General features: G+C 40.4%; 1 protein-coding gene across 1 annotated transcript; it reads left to right on the forward strand.

The window, feature by feature from the left end:
• The first annotated feature begins 1,966 nt into the window (after nt 1-1,966).
• Nucleotides 1,967-22,008, forward strand: NELFA (negative elongation factor complex member A). The gene is made up of 11 exons (XM_048942837.1): nt 1,967-2,326; nt 7,904-8,075; nt 9,772-9,933; nt 10,846-10,935; nt 13,904-14,034; nt 14,193-14,262; nt 14,568-14,656; nt 15,606-15,717; nt 17,774-18,030; nt 18,985-19,084; nt 20,371-22,008. The coding sequence occupies exons 1-11, from the start codon at nt 2,075-2,077 to the stop codon at nt 20,553-20,555; spliced, it is 1,620 nt and encodes a 539-aa protein (XP_048798794.1). The 5' UTR covers nt 1,967-2,074; the 3' UTR covers nt 20,556-22,008.
• The last annotated feature ends 3,720 nt before the right edge of the window (nt 22,009-25,728 follow it).

The raw sequence follows: 25,728 nt of genomic DNA on the forward strand, positions 1-25,728 counted from the left end.
ACCAGAGAGTCATGCAGCCAAGTGCTCTAACCCTCAACAGTGGCCAAAAATAAGTGCCTCAAGGAAGGCATAGAGATAAGCTATGTAATAATACTCCCCTAGCTTCCATCAGTGTGTAACGTCAGCACTGTCGGAGAAAACTGGTATCTAAATCAACACAAAGTTTACCAGAGCAAAGTTACCCTTTCAAAAACATTCAGTCCATGAGAAGTGGTAAAGCAATGCTGCGCAATTCCACACGTTGCTCTATGGACTTGTATTTGTCAGATCTGGTGCTTAAAAAACCTTAGTTGAATGAGTTCAAGTCTCTGTGTTAACTACTGCTTGAAGAGAACTGCTGTACAAACCACTGCATGTTCCATGTTTTGCTTCCTCCAACCCACCTCAAAAAGAGGCTGTTACTTGGCTGCTACTTTTCTCTTCCATTTGAAGGTGAAATCACCACTGACTTTCCTTGTTCAACTAAATCTTTTGTAATTGCAGTATCTCATGGATTATATAATTTCAAAAGGCTTTTTTTTTTTTTTTTTTTTTTTTTTTTTTTTTTAAGCAAAAATATAGCACAAAGCAGAATTGGGAGTGAGATTTTAAAATTATGCCATAAAAGATTTGGGGAATTCTGCCACAATTAAGAGATTTCATGAAGTACAGAAATTCACACTCACCACCCCAGGCAATCTGCAGTCCAAACCTCACCCTCCTGCCACACAACATTTCCAGTGAATACAATGGGATTTTGCACTACAGTTAAGCAGGTGCCTAAGTTTTAAGAACCTAGCATTTGGGTGTTAGTAAAAACAAAGAGCAGGAGTTGGTAACAATGAAACAGCATAAGTTTTAACATGGTTTAGTGGGTATAGAGGTGATGGGTTGATGGCTGGACTAGATCATCTAAGTGGTCTTTTCCAACCTTAATGATTCTATGATTCTATCTTCCACAGCAGTTTTGAGAGAGCATCAAGAACACAAAGCTCTCCAGCAACAACTGCTCTGTTCTGCTGGATAAGAAAGAATCCGTAAAGAAAACATTTGCATTCAAAAGCTTAGAACAGCAAAATCACTTTGCTGCACACTCCTACCTCCTCTTTGCTTTGTTTTCAGCTACAGACACTAAAATGAACCACTTATGCCACACAGAGATAATTCCAAGTCTTCTGGGACTTAAGAAATGGATTAATGTTTCATATTTAAATAACAGGGAGCTGAATCACAAGGGAACATGAATGCATACTTATAATCCTCTATTTCTGAGCACCTACCTCTCATCTCCCAGTCATAGAGATACTCTCCTACACCCCTGAGGTACCAGCACAGAAATCTCCGGGGGGAAAAAAGTGGAAAAAAGCACTCCCTGCTTAAGTCAGCTGGCAGCATTACAGGGGTTTCATCACCTAGCTCGCTGTGCTAGTGGGCTGAAAAGAATGCTGAAGGTTAACAGACTAAGGGAGCGACGAAGAACCCAGAGACAGGAAGCTGAATGCGCTTTGACTTGTTATTAGCCAGAAACGCAGAAGCAAGGCGCAGACGGGGCCTCATGGGCGCCACTGAGGAGCCGCTGAAGGAGACAGGCGGGCACAGGGTCTGTGAAGAATAGAGTCGTAGTGCTGCCCAGCGCTCTGGCCCAGCCTCGCGGCAGAAGGGCGGGCTAGCAGCCGGGCTTCGGTCCTGCTCCCGCCTTCAGATCAGCGAAAGGAGCGAGCACGGTCTCCTGTATCGGAACCACGCCGCAGCGGCTCCCAGTTGCCAGCCCTTTAGTGCCCGGGAGAGCCTTCAGGACGTGAAGGAAGGCCATGAGGCGCAGTGAGCTGGAGCCGACAGTAAAACATCTCTGCGCCAGCGCGGCGCCATCTTGCGTTACGGAAGAACCACGATGGCAGGCGCCATTTTGCATCTGAGCGGGAAAAGAGAACGGCCTCGCTGTTTTCCGTCTGGGCGCCGCCATTTTAGGTTACGGAAGAATCTCCGCCTTCCGTAAAGCAAACTCATAGGGCGCCGCCATTTTGGTTTACGAACCAGCCTGCGACCCGCAGGGGTCCTCACCCCCTCCCTTCCTCCTCTTAGGTGTCTTCATAAAATGCCTGTGGAGAACCCCCTCTTTTTTCGCTCCGCTCCCAAGATGGCGTCGATGCGGGAGAGCGACACCGGCCTGTGGCTGCACAACAAACTAGGCTCTACGGACGAACTGTGGGCGCCGCCGAGCATCGCCTCGTTGCTCACGGCGTCGGTGATCGACAACATCCGCCTCTGTTTTCACGGCCTCTCCTCGGCCGTCAAGCTGAAGTTGCTGCTAGGGATGCTGCACCTGCCCCGCCGGGCGGTGGATGAGGTGAGCACCGTGCGGGGGCAGCGCGAGGGGAGAAGGAGGGATACGGCAGTGCCGGTATCATCTCCTCCACCCGCCTTTTTCTCTTCGTTGTTTTTTCGAAGCGTAATCCGCGGGGCTGCCGCCGCCTCGCGCGGCCTGCGGGCGGTTGGAGCCGGCCCTGAGGGAGGGGGCCGCGCCTCAAGGGCAGCGCTGGGCAGGGGAGGCCGAGCCCCGCTTCTCCTCCTCGCCTTCTGGGGAGGGGAGGAAGCGAGGTCCCGTCCCGCGGAGCCGGCTGAGGCCCGGGATGCGGTGTGGGGGCTCGGCGTCCCCTCGATAAAGGAGTGCAGCGTAGGTTTCGCTGCTCTTCTGGGCATCTGGCTGGTACTCGTCTTCTGAAATCAGTTTGGACCCAAAACCTTTCTCACACCTCCACACGGACCCGTAGTTATGATATAGGTTTCGTGCTTTTGCTGCTGCCTTGGATGAGAGGGCTTTTCTGAGTCTGCTTTTGTTCCAGGATTAGGAGCAGCGTTACGGTTCTGCCGGCCAGGCACAGGGATGTGTGTAGGGCTGCCTCCTTCCCAGTAGTAGTGGCTGGCTGTGTAGGTGAGCTGAACATCTCACGTTTAGGAAGGACAGCAGCAAGTGCTGAATCTTTGGGAATGAAAGATCTAGTGTCTGCGCTCAGCAGGGTTTTTACCCACCTTCTTGTAGTCAGTTTTCTCCTCAAGCAGGACCTGACACTTCTTGCTTTGTGTTACCTGTCTGAGAACAGCTGGTGTTTTCTTTTCCTCCCCTGGCCGTTTGGGGTACAGCTAGCACTGTAATCAGGCTTCATAGGTCCAGAAGAGCTCCCTCGCTGGCTCTGGACCATATCTCATCTATAGCTGGCTTGTTCCTGCCAAACAGCAGCTGCTGGTTGTTGGTTGGAGCAAGAATGATTGAGAAACATTAAGTTTCTTCTGCCAAGTTGAGGAATTTCCACTTATGCCATGTGTGCCATGGTTTATAGTCATGGTTATGGAGATGGTTCACATTTAATTAGTCTGAGAGATTGTGGAGTCTCCTTCCCTGAAGATATTCAAGACCTGTCAGGATGCTTTCCTGTGCAACCTACTGTGGGTAGCCTACTTTAGCAAGGGGATGGACTTCACAATCTCCAGACGTCCCTTCCTACCCCCATGCTTCTCTAATCTGCACCTCAGCTGTGCTTGCACCAGACCCTGGGATAGGACACAGCTGCTTTGACTTTATTTATGTGTATACTAGGCAGGGTGTGGGGAGATAAGCACACAACCAGAATTACATATTAGCTTTTATGTACTTCTGAGTTGAAAATCCATGAGTTTTGGAGACTACTTATAAGCTCACATAGGCTGTTGTGTATGTGAAAATTACCTGGAGAAGTGTGGAGTAACTGTAAAAATCTTTAAAATGATTCAAGTTAAGGAACCTTTACCTGTAAGAGCCTTAAAGCAAAATTCTTCATTTGGAAATCATTCCCATATGTAAAAATGTTTTAACTTAACTGTGGAAGTGTTTTATTAGTCCCTTTGGAAAGTCATGTGTATGTTTTCCATGCCATGTGCCAGTCTGTAGATGAGCTGGCATTTGGAAACTTAATAGTGTTAGAAAATATGTTGCATCAGCTTTGTAAAACTTTGAGCATCAATATAGTGGATGCAGGATATAACAGAGGTGTGTTATGCAACATGTTAAATGATATTCCTTTCTCTGAATAATAGACTGAACTTAGTTTTCTTCTCAAACATCTTTTTTAATTTTTTTTTTTCTTTATAATAGAATTTTAACTGGCATAGTGTAACATGGAAACAATTTGGGAACAGACATCTGAGTAAAAAATTATGTGGGAATCAAGAAAAGTGTGGTATTACTTGGCTTAGAAGGGATTTATTTGGCTACTGGTCTTTTCTAAACCTCTGTGAAGGCTGCAATCTAGACATGCAAATCTTCACTCATCTCTCTTGAAAGCTTGGTCCTTAGCTGAAGTGTTACATTTCTTCTCAAATGTAATATCCTTGGTTTTACACTATATGTTTTCATTTGCTGCTCCAAATATTGTATACATATTAGTGACTTAATCCTGTGGGATAAGTAATAAACTTGAATTTTTATCATGCTGTGAACCTCATTACAGCTTATTTGTTCCTGCTGACTAATAAGAATAATTGGCTCCCATTTTCATTTTCGCAGTTAAGTGTTTTGTATGCAGTTATCAAAAATATCCTTTCCTGCTGCAGTTCTCTGGGCAGAATTTGCAAGCTCTCAAATCTCTCTGCTTCCAAGCTTTTTGCTGCTTTTTTTTCTAGATTATCATGCTTATTTTAAACAATGCCTAATGCTCGCTGCAGTGCTGACCACAGTTTCGGTAGTGATTCTGGCAGATATTGCTTCTGTTTGGTTTGTCTGTTGCATTCCTGTTAACTCGATTCACAATGGCAAGGTTTTGTGTTCAGAGTCAGAGTAGTGTTAGAGTCAAGTCTGGAGAGAGGACTCTGTGCTCTATGAGATACAGTGAAAGGAAAGCACTGCCTGTCCCTGTGGTGGTCAGCCCTTTTGTGACGGTAGCTATGGAGAAGAGAGCACAAATCAGGCTTTTCGTTGCTTGCATGAACCAGAAGTCTCCCAACTGTGGAAATGGGAGCTGTGGAATAGTAGCACTAAGGACTAAGCTTTTGCCTCCCATGTCAGAAGAGGCAGGCAGTTTTTTTGGCCTGTATTTAATGTTCTTTGTTTTTCTGGATGCAGAGGGGTTTATTTTTATCTAATGTTACTCTTGGCCACACTATGCTTTTTTTCATGATTAAAATATAAAACACATACTATGATGCTATTTGATCCATCTTAGTTTTGAATTGAGTAGATATTAATACTGCACTTTCCAATGCTTTTAGCTTAATGAAAATGCTCTGTAATATTACAGATACTTATTAAACACCACCTTCTCTATGGCCCTGGAAGTTTAAAACTTGATTGGCTTTATTAGCCAGTGCACTTGTTTAAAGGTACAGCTACATGCCAATTTAGGCTTAATGGAAAGCAAATTAATGAGGCAGCTTTACAAGAAGTCTTGTTGGAGCTGTGACTTTGTGTATTCCTAGTAATATTTTCTTTTTTTTTGTATACTCATTCCCACAGTCCTGTTTCTATGCTCCTCCTGCACAGCCATTATTAATCTCCCTTTGTCTCTGTTCCCAGACTTTTTCCATCCTGCCTGATCCTTTCTTCTTATGTTTCTAGTGATATGCTATGCCAGCAGGCTGAGAAAAGTACTTAAGATCCTGGGTTTTAGATGAGAGAAGTGCCAGAACATGTTGCTTCAGATCTTGACGTTCATGCTTAACAAGATGCTGGTTGGAGCTGATTGGACTCTTGCTTGACCCAGTGTTGCAATCTTAATTACAAGTTTGAGATTATGGCTGTGCGCTCAGTAGGAAAAAAGTAGGATTCTTTCTTAGCAAGGTGTACCTCACAAATTCTCAAACTACAGCTTTTTCTTGGCTGTGGGTTCAATAGCAAAGGGGGGAAACGTATATCAAAATCACAATTTGGAGAAAAGCCTGGGTCAGAACTCAAATCCAAGCTGACTAAATGCAACCTTGTACTCAGGTGAGGTCTCAGCTGAGCTTGCAGCACTTGTTAGCGTGCTTCACTTGCCTGTGTGACAGTGATTGTTCTTTCTCTAGCTGCCGTGAGGCTTCTTGATAGTGTTGCTTGTCCAGTGCTAGGCAGACAAGTTGTTCTTCCACTCCTTCCTTGAGGGAACCAAAATTGTGAGGTGCAGGTGCTTGGACAGTGTTAAGTGCCTGAGCTGTAACTGCCCTGAATGTAGTGTGGGTGCAACTGCTGGATGCAGCAAGAGCTGTGGTAGGAATGTAAATAATACAGGTTATAGCTCTGTGATTATTTATTTGTTTGCTGCAAGGATGAGTTTTGTGGAGCAGACATGTAGGATCAATTAGGAGGATACAGGAGAGATCTTTCTTTCAACCATTATCTTTGAGTTTTTGATGGAAGAAACTGTATTCTACACACTTGCCTCCATCTTTGGTATCCAGAGTCTTGCTGGTAAACAAGTTAGAAGTAAACCACAGCTTCATTGGTTATCATGGCATGTTTTGAGGTGTGATGTGTAAAACAGCGCTGCTGAGAGATGCTCGTTTTCTGATGAATCAGATCAGTAATTCATTGGCAACGTTAACATGAGCCTTAAACAAGAATGCCTGAAGGGCAAACTACCCTCTGTTTTATACCTGAGTAAAGTCAGAGGGCAATAAACTTGTGTGACTGAAAGGAATTGGGAAATGTCAGTGTTTGTGTGCCTCTGAGCGCTGAGGTACAGAGGGCAAAAATTTAGCTTCCATTTCCCAGAGTTATGTTAGATTAAGCTTATGAAATCTTTTTTGTGTGAGAAAAGGTCAGTTCTAAATAAAGGGAAAGAATGGAAGCATTAAAATGAAGAGGAATCTTTCTGCTCATTTCCCTCTGTTCAGAAACAGGTAGCCATAGTAATTAGCTACGTGTGCCGTAGTGGGTTGTGAGAAGTCAAAAGTGAAATGTTTTCCCTATTCTTAATTAAAACTCCTTTAATGCTAATATCATGCAGACAGAGTATGTCTAAATTACTTTCCGTGGCTTTATTGTTATATTGCTTGACAGATGACATGCTACATCTCCAAAATCTCAGTTCTTTGAAGTTAATATATTAATGCTTATGTAAGAAGAGCAATGAAACAGGAGTTCAGTCTGTATTTTGGGGGTTTAAGCTGGCTATGAATGATGCAAAACAGGTGACTTAAGAATTCATAATACGCTCAGTCAAATCCCAGCTGTGGTCTCTTGATAGCTTTTTTCCACAGTGCTATCACACGTTGGTCAGTAATTTAAAAAATGACTGTGACAATCTTATTCATTTGTATTACATGTTCTTTCCCATTTTAAAGGTAGATGATTGAAAAATATATCCTTCTTGCTGTTGAGGCTTTAGCTAGGTAGAAAACCTTGTTACTTCTGGTGGCAGAGAGTCGGGTGCACAACTTCAATAAGCAGATTTTGTTGAGCTCATTAGCATGAAACAATTCTTGGCCTAAAATTCTGGGGACTTGGCTTATGTTGGTGTGATGTAGAAATGGTCTAGCTGCTGTTCTGTAGCACAAAGAGGGGTCCATCTTCATTTAGATGTCTGTTTAAATAACTTGTTTTCTAGTTGAATATTGTTAGCACTGACAAAGGTGTGGATACATAGAATTGTAAGCGGGCTGTGGAACGTACCAAGACAATACCATAAGATTCTGACTTGTATTTAGTGAAAATTATCTGAGGTGAACAAAGCTTTGAGCTGTCAGAAGTTCAAAATGCACTTGTTAAATTGACCAAAAGCAACATTAAAAACAAATCTTGGTTCATTCTTTGCTTTGTTCTAGAGTTAATGTTTAACTGTGATGTAGTCTCCTTCTTCCCTAGTAGTAAAACATTGTGCATGTTTATCCTAGTGTCTAACAAATATAAAATTAACCCAACTTCAACTTGTTTAAAACTGTTTCCAATTGGCTGATTTTCTTTTTCTTTTTTTGTTAGATGAAGGGGGCACTGACTGAAATTGTCCAGCTCGCTACCTTGGATTCAGACCCCTGGGTCTTAATGGTAGCTGATATTTTAAAATCCTTTCCAGATACTGGCTCCCTTAACCTTGATCTTGAAGAGCAGAATCCCAATGTTCAAGATATTTTAGGAGAACTTAGAGAAAAAGGTAAGTGTCTGTTGAGAATGATGGAAATGTGGGATCTCTTTCCAGGAATAGCCTGTCTCTGCCCAGGCAGTTGAGGTATCTGAGTGGTGTTGGGACAAGCTGTATGTCTTCTCTCAACTGCCGCAGTTCATGACCTGGTGTATTCCTGAATGGGCAGCTGTGATACTTGAGGAATGGTAACCTCTTAAATTATCTTTCCACAAATCATCAGAGCTTGCATGTCAGGTGCCTACGTAATTTTAAAGGGCAACATTGAAGCTAATGTGGTTTCACTGGCTTTGTAGGCAGTCTGTATGTGCAGTGTTGGGTAATAACAGCTCGCCTTATTAATGTGCAGTAACAGTTTAATGTACTTCTATCTTGTATGTTGTTATATTAAAGACTGCAGTAAAACTTTTTTTGCAGTACCTTGTGTGTCTGGGAGCAGCAACATTTGTGTTGGGCACAGGAGGTGCCCTCTGTTCAGTCTTCCTTTAGCCAACAAATGGAGGAGTTAAGGGGACTGGTCAAAAGGAGAATTGAGTTGCAGTTGTCCAGCTAGCAAATCTATTCCTATTTAGGTGGGTTTGATTTAGCAAATTGTCCAGGAAAAAAAACCAAACTTGTAGGCATTAGTGGTCAGAAGTGGCATTAGAGTTAGGACTGCTGTAAGACAATAATGGAGTGACTCAAACTTGTCTCTATGAAGAAATGAGCACCTTCCCTCCAAGGATAGGCTGAAAGAGTTGGGGCTTTTCAACCTGGGGAAGGCTTCAAGACGACCTTATAATGGCCTTCCTTCAAGTATTTGAAGGTGGCCTACAGGAAAGCTGGGGAGGGAGATTTTATAAGGACATGTAGTGACAGGATGAGGTGAAATGGCTTTAAACTGGAGGAGGGTAGACGTAGAATAGATGTTAGGGGAAAAAATGCTGTACCTTGAGGGTAGTAACACTGTAACAGGTTGTTCAGGAAAGCTTGTGGATGCCCACGCCTGGAGGTGGTTAGTCCCAGGCAGGATAGGGGTTCAAGCAAACTGGCCTTGTGGGAGGTGCCTGCCTATAGCAGGGGGGCTGGAACTAGATGATCTTACAGGTCCCTTCCAACCCAAACCATTCTAATTCTGTGATCATTTGTGTGTTTGCAGTTTTGGTTTGGCTTTTCATTCCATAGCTTCCTTTTCATGTTGGGCTGGATATCAGGAAAAACTTCTTTACAGAAGGAGCTGTTAAGCACTGGAATCGGCTCCCCAGGAAGGTGGTTGAGTCACCATCCCTGGAAGTGTTTAAAAACCGTTTGGATGTGGTGCTCGGGGGCATGATTTAGTGGAGGGTTGTTAGTTAGGGTAGGATGGTTAGGTTGTGGTTGGATTCAGTGATCTTTAGGGTCTTTTCCAACCTGAGTAATTCTATGATTCTATGTGTAGTTTTTGAAAGAAACGGAGGATTTTATCATTTTTATCTATCTTAAAACTGTAGCACACTTAAAATTCCTGTTGTTTGTCTAGGTGTAGTTAGTATGGGAGCTTACAGACTTAATGTAGAAAGCACCCTAATAACTGGCTGTGTACTGTTCAGGTGAGAACTCGATTATTCATGGTGTTTAAATGAGTTATCTAAACTTCATTAAATACCTATACAGTCTAGTTGTAGAATGTTTTGCAATATTCTGTCGAAGAGATGCTTATAGCTCTGTGTACTGTTAACTCTTTATGCAGTAAGTGAAGGTGAAACATCAGCTATGTTGCCGTTGGAATGCCAGTACTTAAACAAAAATGCCTTGACAACACTAGCGGGGCCACTTACCCCCCCAGTCAAACACTTCCAGCTGAAAAGGAAACCTAAAAGTGCCACTCTCCGAGCTGAACTCTTGCAGAAGTGTAAGTAGTATTACAGCCAGTTATAACACTGAGTAACAACAGCAAAAGGAAAATTTCTCGGTCTTATTGTGCAGTGTGGAGGTATATGCCAAAATCTCTTGCTATAAGAAATGTGACTGCACCCCAACACCTTCTTGACAGCATGTGTGGAAGAGCAGGTGCAAGTCATTCTAGCTATGATTATATTAAGATGCTAATCTTGATTTAAATGTTGTTCAGACTTCACGGGATACAAAAAGCTGTATCTTTTTAAAGCATAGATATGTCCTCTCATAAGTATATTTAAGTCAGCAGTGAAGGCTTGAGGGACAGCTTTGGTTAAAGCTCCTGAAACAATTTAATACGCCATATGTTTCTGCAATGAGGAGCAAGAGCTGCTAGTTAACGCTTCATTTTGCTCAGGATAGCTGTATAAGGGGTGAAAGCCAATAGTTTTCACTAACAAAAGGCAGCATGTGTATGCATCTATATATTGCTAGCTAATCTCACTGATCTTAACGTAGTTTCCTGTACCTGCTGCTGTGTTGGAGCAGCTTGATACTGTCTTGCATGTGACCCAAGAGATTGGTGTTAAAAAAAAAAAAACCTGTAAATCTTACAGGAAGATGTTACATCTCAATCTTATGTGAAACTTAAATTATTTCAATCTCTGTTGAATAAATTGTCTTTATTGTAGCTCTGGCCATCCTATCAGTTGCAGTTGTACCTGTTTTGCATTTCTCCAAGTATGTTGTAGATCACAAATTACTTGTTTTTTTTATAATTGCAATATAGTTCTTGTTGACATTCATAGTTTTTAGTTAATTACATTTTATTGTTACATATTAGTTAATGTTTTCTGTAGGAAACTATGTATTTTCTGGCACAGTCATTATAATAACTGAAGTTTTGGGTTTTATTTTCTTTTTGTAGCAACAGAAACTGCTCAACAGCTCAAGAAGACTGCAGGAGTGCCTTTTCATGCCAAGGGCAGGGGACTGGTCAAAAAGATTGATACAACAAGTATGGCTCACTCGTATCAGTATCACTTCCCTGAAAGAAAATCTGATGAAATAGCTTTGAAGTCTGAAATTACTGTTTCCTAGAAAAGCTTAATTCCTTCTGAAGCAAAATATATATCCCCTTCTTTGTCTCTTTACTGCTTTTCGAATGCTTTTAACAAGTCTTATGAGAAGGAAGGGTGATGTTCTGTTAGATGTCAGTGTATCTGCCATGCTTATTTAGGATGCGTGCAGCTAGATCATGCCTACAGACTTCAGTAAGAACTTAATTTGCATTAATCCAGGAATAACTTCTGAGTAAGCTGCATCCCTCCAAGAGGGAGCAGAATGAGTGGCTCACAGTTATCTGTGGTCTTAGAACTATTGTAAAGTGGGTTGAATCTAGCTTGCATTTATGATTCCCCACGGAGAAGGGGAGGGGAAAATAGTGGAGATAGTATGTGAAAGAGTGTATGATTACTGCAGAGGATGGTTTGAACACAGGGTATAAGAAAAGTGCAAATCAATCTCAATCACACAGATTCAAACAGGGATAAGGAACACTAGAGCCAATAAATCATTCTGATATTCTTAACTACTTTCTAAGTGTTAACTAGCATAGTATTTTAGTGGGAAGGTACACAGTAGCTAAGACTGTTTAGTGTTGCTTCTATTTAATAGCAGTACTTGTTTTTCATATCTGTTAATGTAAGAGTATCAACTGTTCACTCACATTCCAGAAATGCCTAATTGTTTTTTTAATAAGTTTTAGGAGTAGGAAGAAGGTTTGAAATTAGTAACACTTTAAATAACATTATAGTTTTTCTGGCAGTCAATATGATGCTGAGATACAAAACTTGAGTATTTTCTTGGTGTGATGTTTAGAAGCTAAAATGCACTTTGTTGATGCATTTAATACATAGGTTTGAGTACCAGAGTACTTAGCCACAGGTCTGTGCAGGAAATGCAAGGAGCGTAGTTGTAATTTGCACTAAAAATTGTCCCAGTGTAAAAATTGACTGTCAGTTCTGTTGATGTTTGAGTTCTCATTTTAAGCCTCTGAATAATAAAGCCAGTCTTTAGAGTCAGGTGGTTTCTAGAAATACCAATTATGGGACCAGTTGGGATTTACAGCGCTGAAACACTGGTAAGAATTGTGCTATGCTGAAAATGTCTTCAGTAAAACATACAGTGGGGTTCAGAGTAACCAGCCTCAAACCAAAATTCTGTTTGACCTGAAATGTCGATTTTTGATCTGTAGGCCATAAGGCTTGATGACCTGATAAATACATTTGTCTAATTTTTTAGCAGTTGGTGAATGAATGCTGTTTTCAGTGCTTATTTTAAGTGTGATGTCAAGGGACAACATTGTAAAGTCTGGGGAAACACCATCATAGGTGTAGCAACTTCTATTCTACTGAGCATTGTGGCAGCAAGTTCTTTTGTTTGCAGTATGGAGCTAAGTTGGATACTTCCTGTGCAGACCATAGGTCCAGCGTTTTAAACCCTTCTGTGAGACAGTAATTCATCATTCTCTGGATTACAAAAGGCTTGAGCTTTGCTGAGCCAATACTGCAATGTAATGTAACTTGCTAAAGAGCATCTTCATCTGAGGCAGCATCCAACCTTGGAGAATTTTGAAGCTATATCTTCATTTCTCCAAATTCCAAGGTGTTAGTGCTTTTGTTCCTTTGTGACTTTAAAGGCAGGAGCTGGAAAAGTTGTGAGCCTGGATGTAGAAGCTGTAGAATCACAGAATTCCATGAGTTGGATAGGACCCATGAGAATCATAGAGTCCAACTCCTGGCTCTCCGTATCACCACCCCAAATTCAAACCATATTTCTGAGAGCAGTGTCCAAATGCTTCTGGAACTGCAGCAGGCTTTGAGTTCTGACTGCTTCTCTGGGGAGCTTGTTCCAGTACCAGTTTATGCTTTTATATTCAGAGGTGCAAAGTGCAATAGTCAGTTTTGTGGAGGAACCAAAAATTTAAATTTGGGTTGATGTAACTTTAATAAAAGTGGTGATTTGTGACACTTCTGAAGAGCTGGGGTGGCTCTTGTGCCACCAGGAATCCCCCAGGTGTGGCTCCCCTCACAGTACATTCTTGCATAGGAGTTGTGTGGTGCTGACTGCCAGCCTGCAGTGGTGGCGCCCTCAATGAGGGGAGTATCACAGTACTTCAGCTGTGATGTGCTGCCAGAGCTCTCCTGCCTTCTTAACTCTCAGAAGTAGGCAGCTATGTGTTGTGCCTTACAAAGGTCAGTAGGTTGATCATCCTGCAAAAGCTTTGCCTTGAATTAAAAAAAAAAAAAAAAAAAGTGTACTCCACAAATGCACTGTGAATCTTGGTTATTCACGATGTTCTGCATGTTATGGCATCCACAAATAGGTCTGACTCTGACCCCTTTAGTCCTAATGCAGCCTGTGGTAAGTTGAGACTCCTCAGGCACAAAGGGTGAGCTCCCTGAAAGGAAGGAAGCACTGCAAAATCTATTGTAAGAATTGTAACAGCTTTTGGCCAGAAATCTTGGGTAGATACAGTTTTACCAAGTAGCCAGATCTTGAAGTTTAAAGAGTAACTGGAAGCAGTAGGGTTCAAAACGTTCACTCTTAATAGCTTGTATGGGTTCGAAGTTTGTTTTTGTAAGTAAGGAAAGTATGAATATATGTAGAAGAGTATATTCTGATAGCAGTGTGCTGATTTCATTACTTCATTTAGAACGTATAGAAAAATAATGAAGATAAAACTAATAAAAATTACTTAAACTTTGGGATTGCAAACATTAGTGGGGAGTGATTCTCCTTGTTTGGAAGATAAAATCCAATCTGAAGTTTGAAGAACATTTAGTATTTTGTAGAGAGTTCCATTTTAGACACTTTTGAAGTTAGGGGGAGTGTTACGAAGGGGAAAAAGTAAAGACCTCGTTGTGTTTTTGTAATTAGTGAAGCTGGTGTTTTAATTGTTACTTTTTTTGATCTTACTTAAGCACCACTCAAAGGAATACCAAAACAAGCTCCATTCAGGAGTACTTCAGCACCTAGTGTATTTAACCCTTCTGGAAACAGAAATCCTATTCCTCCTTCAAGAACGCCTTTGCGTAAAGAAAGAGGAGTAAAGGTAGGTGAATTCCTGCTCAGTTCTGCTCCCCATTGTAAAATAACTTTTTGCTGCTGTTTTGAATCAAGCATCAGCGTGTTAAAGAAAAAAATAAGGATAGTATTGAAGTAGTTTAAATTTATATTGCTGTTGCTAAGATTCTGCACTCTTTTCTTCAGCTTTTAGAATTCTCTGAGCTGGATATGGTAGGTGCTGGCCGTGAAGCAAAGAGAAGAAGAAAGACATTAGGTTAGTATGGAACACAGCTTTCAAAGGCTGTTAGGATACATGCAGATACACCGGTTTTATTCTTGATGTGTTGAAACTCATCTGCTACGTTTACCAGAAAAATGGGTACAAACTTAATTATTGGGTTGTTCATAAAATTGTATATGAAGATCTCTGTATATTCATTACTGTATCCTTTCAGCATATGCTTCTAAGGAATGTTCTAGCAAACTCTTTGAAAAAGTGATTTGTTTTAGATCCCTGTTTAAATCAAATTTGGTATTTAAGCATATTTCCTTGAACTGACTTTTGTTTTTATGCAATAGATACAGAAGTGGTGGAAAAGCAAGCCAAAGAAGAAACGGTAGTAGAAAATGCTACTCCAGATTATGCTGCTGGCCTTGTGTCTACACAGGTATAAACAGAGCATCAGAGGAAAAAATCCTACCACGCAATCAAATAACAGAGATGAGAAAACTATGATGCGTGTTATTCTAAAACACTTAAACACTGTAATTATATTGTTCTAAGTTGTTGAAACAAGACTTCAAATGTATTTTAAAAAAAAAAAACCAGCACGTTCCATAATTATTTCAAAATTGCACTGTACTGTCTTTGAACAATATTTAAAAAAAAAAAAATCAGGATCAGGGTGAAGTTCATTGCTACAAGTTTATGATAAGGTATGGCATTTATGCAATTGAGGACTACCACCTTCTGTCAGTAGTAGAAGACAGGAAGGTTCCCTACTGAAACAATGTCGAGAAACACAGTGAGGCATGGAGGGATATCTCAGGAGGGATAACTGAATATATGTAGCTGAACAAGAAAGAAATCTTCAAAAATTCATCAGTCTTCTGGCTTGAAAAAAGAACCTCTATGCTAGTACTATTCTGGGGCTCTCTTCTCCATTTTCCTTTGTAATCTTGTGAAGATGTTGCTTAATTTAGAAGGCAGCTTCTTCTGAGGTCTCACATATGTCTGTAACAAGGCTAAGCCAGCCCCATTATTACTGAAAGGGAGGGAGAAATACAAGGAACTGATTTCTATCCAGAATACCTTTGGCTTATAATCTCTTCCTAAAACCCATGAAGCTCAGAGGTGGCCACTCCCTCTCTTAATGGCATTTTTAATCTTCATGAAATGTGCACGATATTGCGCTAATTACAAAACAAGCGATTTCTTTTGCTTGATGCAGGATGGTATCTGTGTCCTACGTTGGTGATGATTGCCTGTTTGAGTGGAGACAGTCCTATTTAAGCTTTTACCTCTGGTTAGGCCTTCTGCATGCTGATGTCCCAGAGGCCTTCTTTGCACTCTGTCTGTGGTACTTCACCAGGCGTAACACTTCTCGTGTTTTACAGAAACTTGGCTCACTGAACAATGAGCCAGCGCTACCTTCTACAAGTTATTTACCTGCTACTCCCAGTGTGGTGCCATCTTCCTCATATATCCCGAGTTCTGAATCACAGCCAGGTAAGTAAGACACTTATTTTTTTTTTTTTCTACTGGGACTTTATACCTCTGATGTGTTTGGTTTTGCTGGCTGACTTCTTTTATTTTCTGACTTACTGTTCTTCAACTCTGGAACTCTTGGCAATGTGAAAACCCATTGCAGGAAGGTTAAATTACCTAAATATCTGCACCTAAGGAACAAATAAAGGAAATGCTGATTTTTTTTATGTATATATTTTTTTAAAGAATTAAAAAAGGCTAACTGTTTTGCTTACTTAATTTTGTAGGTTATTTTCTATCCCTGTTATAGGAAATAGAGCATATTTTTTTAATTTCCAAAGAAACACTAGTGAGATTTATATTTATTTATATATATGTTTGTATAAGTAAATCTTAGAGTATGTGCAAGGTATACACACACCCACCTCCATGCACTTAAAGAACAGGTAATTGCTTTCAAATGCCAGATATGTTCTTAGAAACAAGTACTATTTACTTTGACACAGGCATTCTTTTCCACTTTCCTTTTACCTTTTTATAAGTTCCTGCATATTTTGAAGGGGGGGAAAAACACATCCTTTTGTAGAAATCCTTTTTTTCCACTCTTTAATACACTGGCCTATAATTTCCTTCCCTGCTGCATGTGCAGTTGTATGGCAGCATATCAGCTTGCACTAACAAATGTACGTGACTGGGGTTCATTACCAGAGCTTGTAGTTAACACAGAACCAGCTCTGCAGTTTGTGTTATTTTTGTTCTTGCTTGTTAAATGTTACTGTAGCTTTTCCCTGTATGAGCTGTGGCATGTTGGTCCCCGTAGAAAGTCATACAGAAAAGCTAATCACTTAACTTGGCTCTGAAACAGTTCAGAATCTCTCTGAAGGTCTATGCAAATCTCTCTGACAGTAAATTGGCATCTCTGGAAGGAATGCAGCCAAAAGCACATCAGTGTTGTCAGCAGCTAGTATTATTTTCCAGAGCGTTGGCAGTGTATTCCACATCACAAAAAGCCTAGTTCAAAATTCTCTATTGTCTTTGTCTCCTGTTTTGTTTTTTTTTTCCATTTTTTTTTTCTAACTTTCCTTACAGACAAGGAGTGCTGTTTCCTTAAAGACCTGTTAATTTGGTTTCTTGTGATCTGATGTTGTGTAATTAAGATGTAGTTACTTCATGCAAACTGATTCTGACACGGGGTGAAGCTGGTAATGAAAGTGGAGATTTGTACAGAATGAATGGCTAGTATCTTGCTGGCTAAGAGCCATCTTGCTAAAGCCAGTGCTGTATCCATGCCTAGATGATGAGAGTACTGGAAGCTTCACATTCTCTAAAACTTGGTCTGAAAGGCATCAGCTGAATTGTGATGTGTATCTGCCTTTTTGGTTTGTTGTGAACACAGATGAGTATAGGCTAGTTTAAATTTCATGAGACATGTGAAAAGGTACTTAAGTAGTTGTACCTATGTCAAAAGAGCTGCAAGAGAATGTAAGTAGCTGGAATGTGCACTGGCTGGCTGTTGTCTGCTGGATAACGTGGTAACTTGTGATATACCTTACCTCTGGCTGCAGTCAGCTTTGGAACAGGAGCTTCCTTGGATGGCTGAGTACAGGCAAATAAATCAACTTCTCAATATTGTGAGGGTTTTAGCCCTCTTAGCAGTTGGTGTTTAAATGAATTATTTTGGGGACTTTTAATTTTATCTGTGCAAATATTTGTGTATTTTCAGTATTTGTTACTGTCTGAGACAGGAATCAAAACCACAGTATGACAGACTGTGGGGTCAGCACACAGATGTTATAGCAACCTATATTAAAAAGTAGATCAATTTAAGTTTAACTTAAAGATGAAATCTGCTTCTGAATGTGGTGTAATCCATATTGGGAATGTCTTTACTGTCTAACTGATGAAGGTGATGGTCTGTGGAGAGCACTAACTCTTCATGTTTTCAGGTGGGTGTTTTCAGATGCTTAAAGTCATTATGATAAATAGAAGAATTGGGAATTGTAGATCCTTTTAAAATCCATTGATGATGCTGATCCTTGTTTGTGGGTTATACTTTTAATTACTCTGTTTTTTGCAGCTGGCTCTGCACGAGAGGCCTTGCAGACTAACAGGCAGACTGAAGAGCCTGCAGCTCCAAATGCTACCACAACTCTTCCTGCGCAATTCAAGCAAAGAACTCCCATGTACAACAGTAACTCGAATCCACCTGCAACTACACCTACCTCACCCCTCACACCTACCACACCTCCTGCCATCTCCCCTGCAGCACAGGCACCACAAGTGGCCCCTCAAACTCAACAACAGCCACCACCGAAAAAAAGCCTCTCTCTTACAGTAAGTAACAAACAGGTTGTTTTTAGCTGATGCTTTTGATGTAGGTTGGAAAAGTAAAATTTATTTTCAATCTTAAAAGTTTGACAATGTAACTGAGCTGCTTGTTTGCAACCAAAGATAAAGAAAATATTCGTGCAGCTTCATTATCATTACTGCTTGAAATGTTAATCACAACTTTTATTTGTACAATGTTACTGTTAGAGTAAGATGTCTTTATTTATGTTTATTTATGTCTTTATTTCTTGCTGTTCGTTACATAAAATAACGTGCTCCTTGTTGCAAAGAATTTGGGAGAAAGGCATAATTCCAGCAGTGCCTTTAGCCTTGCTTATAGCATAAGCTGTTAGAAGAGGTCATGTTGTTGCACTGGTAGGAATGAAGGTATCAGTAGAATAAAGGCAAAACTCTTGATTTCTTTTCCTGCCCCCCTCCCCCTAGATCTGTTATCAGTTTTTAAAAGCCTGGGAGTACAGAGGTAAATAAATAACACTTACCTTGAAGCTTCTTACTGTTCCTATGTTTGTATGTTACACACATGCTTGAAATGAGTCAGGTAACCAATTTGAGATATAACTGTCTCTGAAGACTTCACAAAGCACCTCTGTAAGCCCAGCTTGCAAGATCTGAACCTTAAGAAGCTTTGACTTTTCAGTAGCTTTGCTTCATTTAAAAAGAAAAATCTTCCCACTGAAATTACTGCAAGTCTGTGTGTTTTAGGATGTAGAGGCACTTTTTTAATTTAAACTAAGGTCAAAACACAATATGGAGTGGGAACAGCAGGTCTCTTAACACATGTTTCTGTAACTGTTTAAAGTGCCTACTTCTTCAGTGTAAGTTTCAGAATTGTCACTGCTGCAAGTGTTAGATATAAGCATTAAAGATGATAAGCTTTGAGGTTAAGGTGTTTATTTTATGTTTTTCTGCTGGAATTCATATTTGTTGTGTCTGTTACAGAGGGAGCAAATGTATGCTGCACAGGAAATGTTCAAGACTGCAAACAAAGTTACAAGGCCAGAAAAGGCTCTTATACTTGGATTCATGGCAGGATCCAGAGGTATGTATTGAAATTAAATTATTTTGCTTTTCTATCTCCAGTCTGAAACAAAGCATAGCATTTCTGAATGCGCGTCTCCTGCTTGACCTTCACTCAGGGTGTGCTAGAATCTAGTTTACTCTGGACTGGGATTATTGTAATGGATTAAGTTTTGGCTACCTGGAAGTAGTTTTTAGTTTTTTTCTCATAAAAAGCTCTGGAACATCAGAAATGCAGCAGCTGTTTTCTCCTACTTCAGGTATAGATGCTGAAAATCATAGGAAGGTGAGCTGTAGTCTTGTTCTTGTATATTGCCCTTGATAGATCAAGACTGTCTACTCAGTTGTCTACTAAATGTAATATGAGAAGGAGCCTAAGAGTCTTCAAGTGAACTTTATCATCTGCACTGGCTCTGCTTTCTAGGTTGATATTTGAAAGCTCTTGTCAGAGGAGTGCTGAAGTCTAAATGTGGCTTATGCATTTGGATTAGTGTAGTACATCATTCAAGATAGCCAGGATAGAGTTACTATGATGATCCCAGGGCTTAAAGAAAGTTTTGTGTTTATTACATTCATGGGTGCTCTTCCTACCACTTCAGAACACTGTTAGCAGGATGTACTTTAATACCTATATTGATATTTTTGTGATGTGAGGTAAATGTTATTTTGACAGTGTGCATGTGTGTTTTCTGCATACGTGAATTTTTACATATGTGAATATACATAAGTAAATAATATAAATTCCTAGCTAGTAACATCAGTACTTCTTGAAAGTTGGGGAAATAACTTTCAACTAGGATATTCCTGATTTTCCTGACTGTCAGTTCCAATAGTTGGACATGTAACATTTGGTACATGTGCTGGAATGGAACCAGGCCTTATAGATTAGTAATTTCAATGAATCTGTTAAGGCTTCCACAATTACTAAAACTGTTGAATTCTTTAAAATATGAAATACATCCCAGATAAAGCAAGTTTGGTAGGTTCAAGCTTAGCAAATCCAAAATGTAAAGTTCTTGAGGCAGATCGAAGAGGCATTGGCATGCTTCCCTGCACTGACTCACTTCTGTTCTTCCAATTACTTTGCCTTTGAGGTTTATCTTTAGAGGTTTGGTTTTGTTATAAGAGAAATAAAGTCCATGATGTACGGAGTGAAAAAAGTCTTTGGCCACGTGGTGTAGAGATAAACCCAGAACTAATAGAAAATACTGTGTATTTTTCAGTGTAAGGTTTTGAATCTCCATCAAGTGCTCTTCACTTTCTCATAATGCTAACATGTTCAACTTGTTTCTGTTTTTGTTTCCACAGAGAATCCTTGCCAAGAGCAAGGTGACATCATTCAGATTAAGCTTAGTGAGCATACAGAAGATTTACCAAAGGCAGATGGCACTGGCAGCACCACTATGTTGGTTGATACAGTCTTTGAAATGAACTATGCTACTGGTGAATGGACCAGATTCAAGAAGTACAAACCTATTACTAATGTTTCTTAAGAGTTGCAGCGACAGCAGACTGGACCAAATCAAGCTTAGAGTCAACCAGCTCATAGAGTATGTCAACTGTACAAAATGGCATTTGTGTACATTTATTACCCTCCAGCATAGAAGCTGTGGCTCTTCAACCTAACTGGGCTCAGTGAATGCAGAAGAAGATGGTGTTGAATTTACTTTTTTCCTTTTTTTATTATCTGGAAAAGGTGATTTGAGGGAGGAAATGGTTGGTGGCTTTTTATTCTTTTTTTTTTTTTTTTTTAATGCAATTTAAGATGCTGGAAGAGGAGAGGAGATCACAATGGAAAGATTAAAGATGGGAGCAGTTTACTTCTGAGTACCTGAAGAGAAGACTACTGCACAGTCATTCACAGTTTACCATTTAAACAAGGGCACAGATCTTTATTTTTTAAAGAAACTATTTTCTTTGACTACATGGGTTCCATGAGCACATGGAAGCACACATGGCCGCTTTATTTTGTAATTCAGGTGCAGTACACCTAAATACTGCAGGTGATAGATACCTAGTGTCTAATGGTACCCACTGTATGTCCAGCTCATTTATTCTTGAGGCATAGGATGGGATTGAGTATCTTTCATTTGCTATATTGTCTATGTCCATACACAGCATGAGTTAACCTATGTTTGGCATTACTTGAGATCAAGAAAAACTGAATATCATAGTTTTCTGATGGGGAAAAAATAGCATAACCAGGGAAAAATTGAAAGGAAGCAGTGGGCTGCTGCTGTGTGGAAATCATTGCCATGTCATTTTTAGGGTAAAAGCTTATCAATGGCTATTGCATGCCAAGTCCTTCAAACAGCCTGGGAGGAAACAAGGCTAGAACATATCAATACTGATTGCAGCATTTTTGTTTTTTGAATGGCCCTGGAGATGGTTGCATCAACCAATCTCTGAATAAGATGATTAGGAGGTGGTGGTAAAGTATGGTTGGTTGGGCAGTCATAAGGTGCTTGATCACCTTATCCAAAAAGTTCAGAATGAGTATAGCTGTGGTTCCTACCTGTGTAGTTATCAGTATAATCATTAATGTGGCTGCAGTTATTCTGGCATATAAATGTGCCTTAGATGTATCCCCTTCTAGTAGAAGCACATTTTGATCTTTGTAACACCATTAGTTTCAGCTGTCCTTAATTGTTCAAGTATAGCTTGCATTTATTGCAAGGGATTGTGTACATAGTTCAGGATTCATTGTTTGGAGCCTTGTTTGCATTCTTTGAGGGAGACTTGGTTTAAATGTCTGGTTTCTGCCAGTGCTTGTGTGTAGAGCTGTGCTTAGTTGGGAATGGTGCTTGGAAGGAAGAAGTACAACACAGTGCAGTGGGTTTTCTGCTGCTGAGAGGGTACCTCAGGCTGACTGGCGGTTCATGTTAAAGTGGAACTCGTAGGACAAAATGAGGCTTTTCTCTCTCTCTTTTTTTTTTTTTTTTTTTTTTTTTTTTTTTTTTTTTTTTTTTTTTTTTTTTAAAGAAAGCAGACCAAATCCCTTCAGTACACATAACATAATAAGATGTTTAGGTGATTGTTTAGAATATTTTGTATTGGAAAATTTTTATTGCGTTTTTATTTTTAGTTTCTCAAAATAATTATCCAACTGAAGAGGGAAAGTGTAAGTGAGAAGAGAATCTATATTTACAGCATTTTAAAATGTGACCAAAGTTATAGATTCCTTCATTTTATTTGAGCAAATAGAATGTTCTAGCTCCTGTAGTGGGCAGGTCATTTAATGGCATCTGCTTACATTATGGAGTGTTGTGCATGTTCTAGTGTGAACGTTAGGCTCCTCATCTCACCATCACACTGGGGGCTCTCCTCCACCTCTTATTAGCCCATTTCAGAAGCAGTGCAGATTGTGATTCTGGTAGTGTTTTTTCCTGTAAGCAGCTAGAGACCGGCCTGACAAGTGAGGATTAGTAGTGGGCTTCAGTTTTTAGAATGAGTTCAGTAAAAATGTATTTTCATGGCTGTAACTTATTTGATTATATCTTGCACAGTAAGGGCTAATAGTGGAATATGAAAGTATTCATCTTTTAAAGTAAAGGTTTAAAAGAAAGTAACATTCCTTTTCTTGTCTGCATTCAGATTTTTAAAGGTTGGTTTTTTTTCGATGACCATTTTTCTTTAAACATGTATAATAGTTGTCTTAAATGTTCCTACTTGCTAGATAAACTGCAAGTACCAAATACAATTTTAGAATAAATGTTTTAGAATTGGCTGACTTGAGGGGTGTGCACTGTTACTGTAAACTGCTCATCTGAGATCCTTTGCAGTTCGGTAGTGAGAAGCAGCTGCTGCGTGATGACTGAGCTTTCTTGAGATCAGTGGAGGTGCTTCACTAACCCTGTAGTCTGCACAAGTCTGTATTTCAACCTGTCGTGCTGGGATGGAAGCAGCCGTCCCTTCAAGAAGTCATTGTAGAATAAATTTGAATCATCACCATCAACACAGATAGTGTTGGAAGCCTACCATGCTGCTACCAGATCTTATTTGCTGTGTAACAAAGTTGATCTGCAGGCCTGCTTGAAGTCATGCCCAATATATTGAAATTTTAAGCAGAAGCATAGTATATTTTTAATTGTTAGGTTATTAGGATGAGACGGCGCTGCAAAATAATTTATTTTTAAAAGCGACTTTATGACACTCAACACTATAGCATTACTGCAAGTTGATTTGTGAATCTTGAAAGGTTTCTTAAATGCCTAAAGAAAGGGAAGATTTTGCAATGTTATGGTAAGAAGTGAAACTACATGGAGCTCTTTGATCTGGAGAAAATGTAGTGTGCCAGGCAATTCAGACAGGGCAACGCCAGCATCTGAATTCCAGTGTAATGGAATTGCTGCAGACAGAACACTCTGGCCTTGGAACTTGATATTTTTTAATCTTAAGTATTCAGTCACTTGGCTGTGAGCTGGATTCTATACAGTGATGCTCAGCGTGTGCTGCAAAACTAAACAAAAGCTCTTGCTGACTCCAGGATGATGTGCCGTGTACTAACCGAATGACCGCAGGAGTTGTGGGTTTTCTTCTGCGTTCTTTCCCTTTGCCCAAGCATGAAGCTTTAGGAAACAGCAAGCCCAAACTTCCTAAGTGTGTTACTGGACCTCAGCAAGGCAGGATGTCCCATTTTCTTGTCTTTGCTTGTAAACAAGCACCTGTGAGCATGTCAGGGCATAAAATGAACACAATGTGGCTTGTAGCAATGGAAGTGGCTTTTTTTTAACCTGTCCAAGTGTGTTAGGTGGGGGATGGAAAGAACACATACACACACATACAGGCTTCTTAAGAACTTGCCCTACAAAGTCCTAGGTTTCTTCAGGCTCCATTTTCTTCAAGAGTGAGGACTTAAAGTGAAATGAGTTTAATGAAGGTGAGCCCAAGGAGGATGTTGAGCAAGAGTACCGATTACAGATTCCTTCCTCCTCCTTTTTCCTGCTCTAGTGCTCTGTAGTTCTCTCTGTACAATGCTATTGAGACTTTGTGTGGTTAACACTCTTGTGTTGGGCCAGTGTTCTGTGGGTTAACTTCATTTTCCACTGGTAGCTTTGCTGGTTAATCTTTCAGTTAAATGCCATAGGATACTGGATGCGATGAGGGGGAACTTTTGGTGGTTGCTCAATACCTCTGTGTGAAATTGGTAATATCACTAAATGATGTCTAAGTGCAAACTGTTGTCTAGATAGAAGCTTGAAACTTTGACATCATACAGTTTAAGAGTGAATCACATTCTCATAGTGTAATCTGACTGGAAAAGACTAAAAAATGTTAAGCCAGAGCCCTCTGGGAATCTGGTGCCTTTAACAAGAAATGTCATTTTGTGAAATGTTACATCTATTGCATAGTCTATATGTTTTCTATTGTTTTGGGTTTTTTTTTGTACAGTTGTAAATTCAAAATATTCTGTCTTTGGGTACGTATTTTCAGTGTAATACAGTATGTATAATAAAAATTTAGATTTTCTATGGAAGCAAACCATTTTTTTAATACTTACATTATGCACATCCATTCTAAATGTATCCCATAGAAATGTCAGCTTTGCAGTACACCTCCAGAAGCAAAGCAATGCTGGCATGCAGTAGTTTTGCTGGTTAGGATAGTTGTGAGGAGGAGGTGTTAGCAAAATACCTGCCTCTGCTTTCTGGGCTGATTCAACAAAAGCTGGTTACCCCTGGGTGGTAAGGCTCCGCACTGTGTGGGTGTGCATTCTGTTCAGTGCTCAAGCCACAGCCTGGGCCTGGTGGATCGAGGAAGGTGCGCAGTGCGTGGCTGCCCATTGGCATCAAGTGTGGAATAAGCCCTGCTTGCTGTCTGCCTCCTGTGGCTGAGCTACAACAGCAGCTGTTTCTCTCAGTCCTGGAGTGCTGTGGAAGACTTCTGTGGTTTGGTTTTGTCTTTATGCTCACAGACTGCAGTCTGGTTTATTCCATGATAAACGTGAAGACTGACTTCTCGATGCTGAGCGATACAGACCTGTGGCTGGCCTCATCCCAGCTTTCTTATGTTGAGCCTTGTGACACGGCTCTGTTACGCTTGCCTGCACTTGTGTGGTGCCAGGCATAGTCTGAGGTTTTTTTTCCTGTCGGATCGACCTTATCAAATAGCCGGCAAGCAAATTCTGTTCCAGGTCAACTGCTCTGTTAAAACACTTGTGACAAAGCTTTGAGAGTAGATTGGGATGCACATTTCACTTATGTCATAGAGCATTTGTTCTGAGAAAGGTTCTTGGCGTCCATGTGGGTGACTCACTAATACATTTTACATGAATAAGGATGTGCCAGGCTGCCTTGTCTTCCTGAGAACAGCCTATTCAGAATTGGACTCATCTATTTTTAGTGATCTCTGTCACTAGACATTTTGGACAGCACAGCTGGCTCAGGCAAACAGAGCTTTTATTACATGCTTAGGATTCTGTTCTAATACCAGGTTTCACGGCTGACCAAACACTGACCTTTCTAAGACCCGCACTGCCTCGTCAGACACTGTCCTAAAGCTGATACCTTTAGATAGAACCCAGAATTCATTTTTCTCCAAGCTCTCTTGCTCTCAGGTGTGCATGAACGTGTTCTCCTGACAGCAGGAAAGGAAAAATAAGGCATGAAACAAAACTGGTGAGTGAGCAGAAGAGATGATGTCATTTTTAAAACCTGCTGTGTTTCA

The sequence above is a fragment of the Lagopus muta genome, chromosome 4, assembly GCF_023343835.1.
Source record: "Lagopus muta isolate bLagMut1 chromosome 4, bLagMut1 primary, whole genome shotgun sequence".
Taxonomy (NCBI): Eukaryota; Metazoa; Chordata; class Aves; order Galliformes; family Phasianidae; genus Lagopus; species Lagopus muta.

Bases quoted from the DNA above. Each gene is read 5' to 3' on its own strand.
- NELFA (XM_048942837.1), top strand. From the start codon at position 2,075: ATGCCTGTGGAGAACCCCCTCTTTTTTCGCTCCGCTCCCAAGATGGCG. The intron at 14,035-14,192 runs GTAGGTGAATTC...TCTTTTCTTCAG, and splicing joins GTAAAGAAAGAGGAGTAAAG to CTTTTAGAATTCTCTGAGCT. The intron at 14,657-15,605 runs GTATAAACAGAG...CGTGTTTTACAG, and splicing joins CTGGCCTTGTGTCTACACAG to AAACTTGGCTCACTGAACAA.